The sequence below is a fragment of the Leucoraja erinacea genome, chromosome 26 (genome assembly GCF_028641065.1).
Source record: "Leucoraja erinacea ecotype New England chromosome 26, Leri_hhj_1, whole genome shotgun sequence".
Lineage (NCBI taxonomy): Eukaryota > Metazoa > Chordata > Chondrichthyes > Rajiformes > Rajidae > Leucoraja > Leucoraja erinaceus.
Genome location: NC_073402.1, coordinates 31,249,505 through 31,259,504, shown reverse-complemented (window position 1 = coordinate 31,259,504; position 10,000 = coordinate 31,249,505). Strand labels below are relative to the sequence as shown.

The window sequence follows — 10,000 nt, the reverse complement described above, 5'->3', positions numbered from 1 at the left end:
GAACAGCACGATATTCCGTTTGGGGTGTCTGCACCCCGGGGGCATGATAGGGCGAATTCTCCCAATTTTGTTAGACCTTGCTGGAGAAACTCCCCGGGTCCTCAGCTCCCCTGCTGGAAATCCTCCCATCCCCCAGCCTTCTGGCTACTCCTCCTTTTCCCTTTCTTGTCCCCACCCACCCCCACCCCCGATCAGTCTGAAGAAGGGTTTCGGCCCGAAACGTTGCCTATTTCCTTCGCTCCATAGATGCTGCTGCACCCGCTGAGTTTCTCCAGCTTTTCTGTGTAACCTGGGTAGATAGATAGATGGATAGATAGATAGATAGATAGATGGATAGGATACATAGTGGGTAGATGGGTAGATAGATGGATAGATAGTTTAAGAAGGAACTGCAGATGCTGGAAAATCGAAGGTAGACAAAAGTGCTGGAGTAACTCAGCGGGTGCAGCAGCATCTATGGAGCGAAGGAAATAGGCAACGTTTCGGGTCGAGACCCTTCTTCAGTACAAGTTGCCGGTGAGGCCACACTTGTAGAATCGCGTTCAGTTTTGTTCCCCCTGCTGATAGGAAAGATGAAGCAGGAAAAAGCGCAGGGAAGATTTACGAGGATGTTGCCAGGACTAGAGGGTCTGAGCTACAGGGAGAGGTTGGGCAGGTTGGGACTGCAGACTCCATGGAGCGCAGGAGGATGAGGGGCGATCTTATAGAGGTGTATAAAACCACGAGGGGGATTAATAGGGCAAATCCATAGTCTTCTCCCTGGGTAGACAAAAGTGCTGGAGAAACTCAGCAGGTGCAGCAGCATTTATGGAGCGAAGGAAATAGGCAACGTTACGGGACGAAACCCTTCAGGAAGGAAATAGGTAACGTTTCGGGCCGAAACCCTTTGGGTTTCGTCCCGAAACGTCGCCTATTTCCTTCGCTCCATATATGCTGCCGCACCCGCTGAGTTTCTCCGGCACTTTTAGAAACATAGAAACATAGACATAGAAATTAGGTGCAGGAGTAGGCCATTCGGCCCTTCGATGCCTGCACCGCCATTCAATATGATCATGGCTGATCATCCAACTCAGTATTTTGTGTACCAACCATGTGTAGAATTAGTTATCCTTCAGTTTCCTATTAAATCTTTACCCTCTCACCTTAAAAAATGTCCCCTCGTTCTTGAGTTCTGTACCATGGGGTAAAAAAGACTGTGTGTTCACCCTATCTATCTCCCTCATTATTTTGTACACCTCTATAAGATAGCCCCTCGTCCTACTGCGCTCCAGGGAATAAAGTCCTAGACTGCTCAACCTCTCCCTGTAGCTCAGGCCCTCAAATCCTGGCAACATCCTCGTAAAACCTGTCTGCACCGTTATTACATAGAAATTGCATCAGTAGGAGGAGGTGGACTTGCCAAACCAGCTGCTGTTGTGACTGTTGTGTCCCTATTAATGACTGCAAATTCTGGGAATAATTGCATCAGGCACCTTCTATGGCAGGAAATAGAGACGGGGTAATTCCAGCATTTCTTCTCCCTCTTCCTTGATTGCCAGCCAACTAAGACAGACACAAAGCGCTGGAGTAACTCAGCAGGACAGGCAGCATCTCTGGAGAACAGGAATGGGCGACCCTTCTTCAGGCTGAGAGTCAGGGGAGCAGGGAATGGTAGATATAGACGGTACACAGGACAAATGAATGGAAGATACGAATAGACTATTATCTGAATGGTGGCCGATTAGGAAAAGGGGAGATGCAACGAGACCTGGGTGTCATGGTACACCAGTCATTGAAAGTAGGCATGCAGGTGCAGCAGGCAGTGAAGAAAGCCAATGGTATGTTAGCATTCATAGCAAAAGGATTTGAGTATAGGAGCAGGGAGGTTCTACTGCAGTTGTACAGGGTCTTGGTGAGACCACACATGGAGTATTGCGTACAGTTTTGGTCTCCAAATCTGAGGAAAGACATTCTTGCCATAGAGGGAGTACAGAGAAAGTTCACCAGACTGATTCCTGGGATGGCAGGACTTTCATATGAAGAAAGACTGGATAGACTCGGCTTGTACTCGCTAGAATTCAGAAGATTGAGGGGGGATCTTATAGAAACTTACTAAATTCTTAAGGGGTTGGACAGGCTAGATGCAGGAAGATTGTTCCCGATGTTGGGGAAGTCCAGAACAAGGGGCCACACAGTTTAAGGATAAGAGGGAAGTCTTTTAGGACCGAGATGAGAAAATCATTTTTCACACAGAGAGTGGTGAATCTCTGGAATTTTCTGCCACAGAAGGTAGTTGAGGCCACAGTTCATTGGCTATATTTAAGAAGGAGTTAGATGTGGCCCTTGTGGCTAAAGGGATCAGGGGGTATGGAGAGAAAGCAGGGATGGGATACTGAGTTGGATGATCAACCATGATCATATCGAATGGCGGCGCAGGCTCGAAGGGCAGAATGGCCTCTACTCCTGCACCTATTTTCTATGTTTCTATATGCTGAGAGCAACGATATTCAAGGAAATGTGGAGCCCACAATGGTCTATTGTGGGCTGTGGAATCGGTGATAACAGGTTAATACAGACATTGGAACTTTACAACCTGCATATCTTCTATTCATTTGTCCTAAGTACCGTATATATATATATCTCTTGTCCCCATTTCCCCTGACTCTCAGTCTGAAGAAGGGTCTCGACCCAAAACGTCACCCATTCCTTTTCTCCAGAGATTCTGCCTGACCCGCTGAGTTACTCCAGCATTTGGTGTCTGTCTTTGGTTTAAAACGGCATCTGCAGTTCCTTCCTACACATTTGCTTGTTTGATTCCCTTTGCCACAGACACTTATCTAATCTCTTTAAAAAAGCTGACGCAGTCTTTCTCCTTGATCGCTAACTTTAGCCATGCACTCCACAACCCGCGCCTTATCTCCAGTAGTTTGCTGAGTGATGTCAGGGGGTTATTGAGAGTCAACGTCTGATTGCGTTAGAGTTTCAGAGCCGGCCATGCTACATTGATTTCTCTAACTTCAAGTACTGCCATGGATGCCCTCCACCGAAAACGGTGTCTGAGACGGGCTGGGAAGATCATCAAAGACCCCTCCCCACCCCAACCATGGACTGTTTGCCCTCCTCCCATCAGGGAGGCGGTACAGGAGCCTCAGGTCACGTACTAGTAGGATGAGGAACAGCTTCTACAACAATACAATCACACTGCTGAACTCGGAGTCCCGACGATAGATTTCTCTGGTCCCTCTGTCCCCATTCTGTTTACAAAACTTACAAAATTCTGTAGGGGTTGGACAGGCTAGATGCAGGAAGATTATTCTGTATCTTTAAGGATAAAAGGAAATCCTTTAAAACCTCTTTTTTTCACTAGAGAGTTTTTTTTTTTTTTTAAGTTTTCTTTATACGTACTGAGTTGGATGATCAACTACTACGGACTGACGCAAAACTGCATTTCGTTGTACTCATACTTGTATTTGTGCGATGACATTAAAGTTGAATTGAATTGAATAACTCCTGCATTCCCTCCCCTTCTCCTCCCCCCCACCCTAGCCGTCCTACCAGTTCCAGTTGTATCCCTCTTCCTTCCCCAGCCAACAATGAACCATTGTGGGCCCAACCCTTCCTGAGGTCATCTGTTGCCGCCCTCATTTGCTCTGGCCTTTCATTGCCTTCAGTATATTCCTCCTCACACAGCCTCTATTTTCTGTATTTTCAGTCTGAAGACAGATCCCCACCCAAAAAAGGCATGTTCTCCAAAAAACCATGTCACCATGTTCTCCACAGATGCTGCTGCACCCGCTGAGTTACTCCAGCACTCTGTGAAATGTCACCTATCCATGTTCTCCACAGATGCTGCCTGACCCGCTGAGTTACTCCAGCACTCTGTGAAACGTCACCTATCCATGTTCTCCACAGATGCTGCCTGACCCGCTGAGTTACTCCAGCGCTCTGTGAAACGTCACCTATCCATGTTCTCCACAGATGCTGCCTGACCCGCTGAGTTACTCCAGCACTCTGTGAAACGTCACCTATCCATGTTCTCCACAGATGCTGCCTTACCCGCTGAGTTACTCCAGCACTCTGTGAAACGTTACCTATCCATGTTCTCCACAGATGCTGCCTGACCCGCTGAGTTACTCCAGCATTTTCTATCTATCTTTGGTGTAAACCAGCATCTGCAGTTCCTTCCTACACAACTAGCTAATTCTCTTCGACTAAACGGGTTTTACAGTAGTTTCTTGCAGACACAATTCTTGCTCACAGTGTGGAAACAGCCCCTTTGGCCCAACGTGTGTCTAGTCCCACCTGCCTGCGTTTGGCCCATATCCCTCTAAACCTGTCCTATCCATGTGCCTGTCTAAACATCTCTTAAACGTTGCAATAGCACCTGCCTCAACTACCTCCTCCGGCAGCTCGTTCCTTGCTCCCTTTGTGTGTATAAAAAGTTGCTCCTCAGGTTTATGTTAAGTGTTTCCCTCCTCACCTTAAACCTATATCCTCTGGTTCTCGATTCCCCCTACTCTGGGCAAGAGACTGTGTGTGCGTTTACCCGATCCATGGTTTTGTACGCATTGGAAATGGTTTTGTGGTTATTTCATCGCTGCTCCTGTTAAAAACCCAGCAAATGACAAATGCTTTCTCTTTATTTCTTTGAGTCAGTCGCAGTTAGTAGATCAAACGATCTTGCGCTTTAGTGTGTCCTACAGCTGGGGGATGCAAGTAAACAAGTGATCTAATAGTTGCGATGAATTGCATCAGCTGAGGATCTATTGACTGATTACTCAGCAGCACTGTCTGACAGAGTTCAACACCGACTGCTGGCTGTGAATAAAATGACGAACTGTCTCTACACCCCTTGTGCTCCACCTGTTCTCGCACGCCTTTCTCCCCCTCCCCCTCCCATCCCACCTACATTACTAAAGGCATAGACTATTTTATAAACTGGGGGAGAATGCAGAAATCGGAGGTGCAAATAGACTTGGAAGTGGTAGTGCAGGATTCGCAGAAAGTTAATTTGCATGGGGAATCGGTTATAGAAACATAGAAATTAGGTGCAGGAGTAGACGCCATTCGGCCCTTCGAGCCTGCACCGCCATTCAATATGATCATGGCTGATCATCCAACTCAGTATCCCATACCTGCCTTCTCTCCATACCCCCTGATCCCTTTAGCCACAAGGGCCACATCTAACTCCCTCTTAACTATAGCCAATGAACTGTGGCCTCAACTACCCTCTGCGGCAGAGAGTTCCAGAGATTCACCACTCTCTGTGTGAAAAAGGTTCTTCTCATCTCGGTTTTAAAGGATTTCCCCCTTATCCTTAAGCTGTGACCCCTTGTCCTTATATGGAAGGCAACCGCATTTATTTAGAGAGGGCTAGAATAGAGAATCAGCACTGTAATGTTGAGGCTCTAGGCGCTGGTCAGGCTGCATTTGGAGTTTTGTGACCAGTTTTGGGCCCCATAATCTGAGGATGGATGTGCTGGCTCTGGAGAGGCTCCAGAGGAGGTTTACGAGAATGATCCCAGGAATGAGTGGGTTAACATATGATGAGCGTTTGACGGCACTGGGCCTGTACTCGCTGGAGTTTAGAAGGATGAGAGGGGGCCCCATTGAAACTTACCCAATAGTGAAAGGCCTGGATAGAGTGGATGTGGAGAGGATGTTTCCACTAGTGGGAGAGTCTAGGACCAGAGGGCGCAGCCTCAGAATAAAAGGACGTATCTTCAAAATGGAGATGAGGAGGAATTTCTTCAGTCAGAGGGTGGTGAATCTGTGGAATTCATTGCCACAGACGGCTGTGGAGGCCAAAGTCAGTGGAGATTGACAGGTTCTTGATTAGTACGGGTGTCGGGGGGTTACGGGGAGGGCAGGAGAATGCGGTTGCGAGGGAAAGATTGATCAGCCAATTATGAAATGACGGAGTAGACTTGATGGGCCGAATGGCTTAATTCTGCCCCTATGACTTATGGAACGTAAGCTTGAGACGGTGAGCTTGAATCGCTGGTGATCTCCTCACCAGACAATGCCTTTGTCTATCCGGCATCTCAGTCTAGGCGGGCTGTGTGCCATGAGTGAAGGCCTTGTTTACTCTGTACACTGTGGTAGTGGCAGTGTGCCAGGGATAGTAACGCTATCCTGTGCTACATGTGTATCAGCCCATAACCCAGCCTGGAATTTTAAATGAGCTCGAGTGGATAATTGTTACGCAGAGATAGACAGATCCTTGAGTGCGGGTGTCAGGGGTTATGGGGAGAGGGCAGGAGAATGGGGTTAGGAGGGAGAGATAGATGGAGTAGACTAGATGGGCCGAATGGCCTAATTCTACTCCTATCACATGACCTCATCACTGTGTAATTTATACCATGCAGAAGAGCTAAGTCAGAGTTACACTTGGAGACGGAACATGAAAGGTATTTCTACAACGAGGGGCATCACGGTGGCGCAGCGGGTCGGGCCGATGCCTCTCGGCGCCAGAGGCCCAGGTTCTTTGGTTTATACTCTCTAGAATTTAGAAGATTGAGAGGGGATCTTATAGAAACTTACAAAATTCTTAAGGGGTTGGACAGGCTAGATGCAGGAAGATTGTTCCCGATGTTGGGGAAGTCCAGGACAAGGGGTCACAGCTTAAGGATAAGGGGGAAATCCTTTAAAACCGAGATGAGAAGAACTTTTTTTTCACGCAGAGAGTGGTGAATCTCTGGAACTCTCTGCCACAGAGGGTAGTTGAGGCCAGTTCATTGGCTATATTTAAGAGGGAGTTAGATGTGGCCCTTGTGGCTAAAGGGATCAGAGGGTATGGAGAGAAGGCAGGTACGGGATACTGAGTTGGATGATCAGCCATGATCATATTGAATGGTGGTGCAGGCTCGAAGGGCCGAATGGCCTACTCCTGCACCTAATTTCTATGTTTTCTATGTTCGATCCTGACCTCTGGTGCTGTCTGTGTGGGGTTTGCACGCACTCCCTGTGACCACGTGGGTGTCTGCCGGTTTCCCACATCTAAATGACGTGCGGGTTTGTAGGCTAGTCGGTCTCTGTGGATCGCCCCTAGTTTGCAGGGAGTGGATGAGAAAGGTAAATCTAGTGTGAAGGGGTGATCGATGGCCAGCGTGGACTCGCTGGGCCACTGTGTTGCCCTAGGTTGATCCAGCTCTTTGTGTTTTGCATTTCATTCAAATAGTGTTCCCTGCAAGATATTTAAATTATTTCGGAAGCCACGGTGTTGAATGTTAAACCAGAGGACATAGGGTTAAGGTGAGGGGGGAAAATATTTAATAAGAATCTGAGGGGTTAACATTTTTTACACACTGGGTGGTGGGTGTATGGAATGATCTGCCGTAGGAGGTAGTTGAGGCTGGGACTATCCCAACGGTTGAGAAACATTTAGACAGGTACATGGATAAGACAGGTTTGGAGGGATATGGACCAAGCGCAAGCAAATGGGACGAGTGTGGATGGGGCATGTTGGTCAGGTTGGGCAAGTTGGGCCGAAGGGCCTGTTTCGCTAGAATTTAGAAGATTGAGGGGGGGGATCTTATAGAAACTTACAAAATTCTTAAGGGGTTGGACAGGCTAGATGCAGGAAGATTGTTCCCGATGTTGGGGAAATCCAGAACAAGGGGTCACACAGTTTAAGGATAAGGGGGAAGTCTTTTAGGACCGAGATGAGGAAAACATTTTTCACACAGAGAGTGGTGAATCTGTGGAATTCTCTGCCACAGAAGGTAGTTGAGGCCACAATTCATTGGCTATATTTAAGAGGGAGTTAGATGTGGCTAAAGGGATCAGGGGGTATGGAGAGAAGGCAGGTACGGGATACTGAGTTGGATATTGAATGGTGGCGCAGGCTCGAAGGGCCGAATGGCCTCTACTCCTGCACCTATTTTCTTATGTTTCTATGTGTCCATGCTGTAACACTCTAGTTGTGATTGGAATGCCTGTGTGCTCATGGCTGTGTTCTGGTGACAGATTCTCCTGGAGGGTCAAGATGATGCCGAGAGGCAGCTCTTCATTGAAGCCTTTATGTCCACTGGTCGTGTGGACAACGTTACCATGGTGATGGGCCTACACCCTCGCTACCTGGAGAGCTTTTGGAAGACTCAGTACTACCTGCTGCAGATGGACGGCCCCCTGCCCTATCACTACCGGCATTACATCGCTTTAATGGTGAGCAGCGCGGTATAGACGGCAATCGTTAGCGACGCAGTGGCGCTGGTTGCCGACTGGAACGGTGACGGACGCACCACGTGTCTCTGTCCTCCAGTTCCTGCGGCCTTTCGCCTCTGGAAGTACAGGATTCTGGTGTATGTGTGTGTGTGTGTGTTTTATCATAACCATATAACAATAACCATATAACAATTACAGCACGGAAACAGGCCATCTCGACCCTTCTAGTCCGTGCCGAACACGTAATCTCCCCTAGTCCCATACACCTGCGCTCAGACCATAACCCTCCATTCCCTTCCCGTCCATATAACTATCCAATTTATTTTTAAATGATAAAAACGAACCTGCCTCCACCACCTTCACTGGAAGCTCATTCCACACAGCTACCACTCTCTGAGTAAAGAAGTTCCCCCTCATGTTACCCCTAAACTTCAGTCCCTTAATTCTCAAGTCATGTCCCCTTGTTTGAATCTTCCCTACTCTCAGTGGGAAAAGCTTTTCCACGTCAACTCTGTCTATCCCTCTCATCATTTTAAAGACCTCTATCATGTCCCCCCTTAACCTTCTGCGCTCCAAAGAATAAAGACCTAACTTGTTCAACCTTTCTCTGTAACTTAGTTGCTGAAACCCAGGCAACATTCTAGTAAATCTCCTCTGTACTCTCTCTATTTTGTTGACATCCTTCCTATAATTAGGCCACCAAAATTGTACACCATACTCCAGATTTGGCCTCACCAATGCCTTGTACAAGTTTAACATTACATCCCAACTTCTATACTATCATCATTCCTTACAATGCCGTGTACGACAGCGATCGCAACTTCTACTGAAGTGTGGATGGCCGTCGGCTCGCTAGGAGCTCATCCGCCCTTTGGCAGGTCTTGTTTTTGGTCCTGCTGGGGGTCCACAGCCCCCTCCTCACCTGGCAATCTCCCCCCGACCTGACCAGGTAATATAGAGAAATATAGAATGAAGAAATGAAACGTATGTAAAAAAAAAATAACAATGATCAAGGTAGTAGTGTGTTGTTGACGTTGGGCTAGGTGAAAATGAGTTACAGTCAATGAAACTAGTATATGTAGGATGGAACTGCAGATTGAATGGCGGTGCTGGCTCGAAGGGCCGAATGGCCCACTCCTGCCCCTAATGTCTATGTTTGTCCGTCTTGTTGCAGGCTGCCGCCCGTCACCAATGCGCGTACCTTGTTGGCCTTCACATCAGCGAGTTCCTGCAGGTGGGGGGAAGCCCCGAGTGGCTGAACGGGTTAAACTCTGTGCCCCAGAAACTGAAGAATCTCGGCGAAATCAACAAAATCCTGGCTCACCGGCCCTGGCTGATCACCAAGGAACACATTGAGGCAAGTGGCTGCCAAGTCGCTCGGAGCTGAGTCTTTAGTTTAGAGATGGAATGGAATACTTTATTGTCACGTTCAACATCTTTGCTTGCGTTGCCCCGGTACGTGAATAGTGGCCACCTCAAGGATGCTGACACAGTTACAAGGTACCCCCGTGCCAGTTGCCCCTTTGCCCATTGTTCTTCCCCCCTCACTCACGACGGTGGTAGATGTGTGGGAAGAAACTGAGGAGCTGGTTTACACTCCGTACCTTCCCATTCCTTCCATCCAGAGATTCCTGCCCCCGACACAGACACTCCAGCATTTTGTGTCTGATTTAGTTTATAGATACAGCGCGGGAACAGGCCATTCGGCCCACATGCGTGTGTACACAGATGGGCATGCGTGTGCATGTACACAGTTGGCCATACATGTGTACACAGATGGTCATGTGTGTGTGTTGTATGTTGCAGGAGCTGCTGCGGGTGGGTGTGAGCAGCTGGTCATACATGTGTACACAGA

General features: G+C 48.0%; 1 protein-coding gene across 4 annotated transcripts in view; it reads left to right on the top strand.

The window, feature by feature from the left end:
- Positions 1 to 10,000, top strand: part of LOC129709936 (sestrin-1-like) — a 55,581-nt gene that overhangs the window by 35,612 nt on the left and 9,969 nt on the right. For all 4 annotated transcript variants that reach the window (XM_055656630.1, XM_055656631.1, XM_055656629.1 and 1 more), the window contains 2 exons: positions 7,948 to 8,145; positions 9,320 to 9,502. In XM_055656630.1, the coding sequence (XP_055512605.1) occupies positions 7,948 to 8,145; positions 9,320 to 9,502 (381 nt within the window). The remainder of the gene's footprint in view (positions 1 to 7,947; positions 8,146 to 9,319; positions 9,503 to 10,000) is intronic.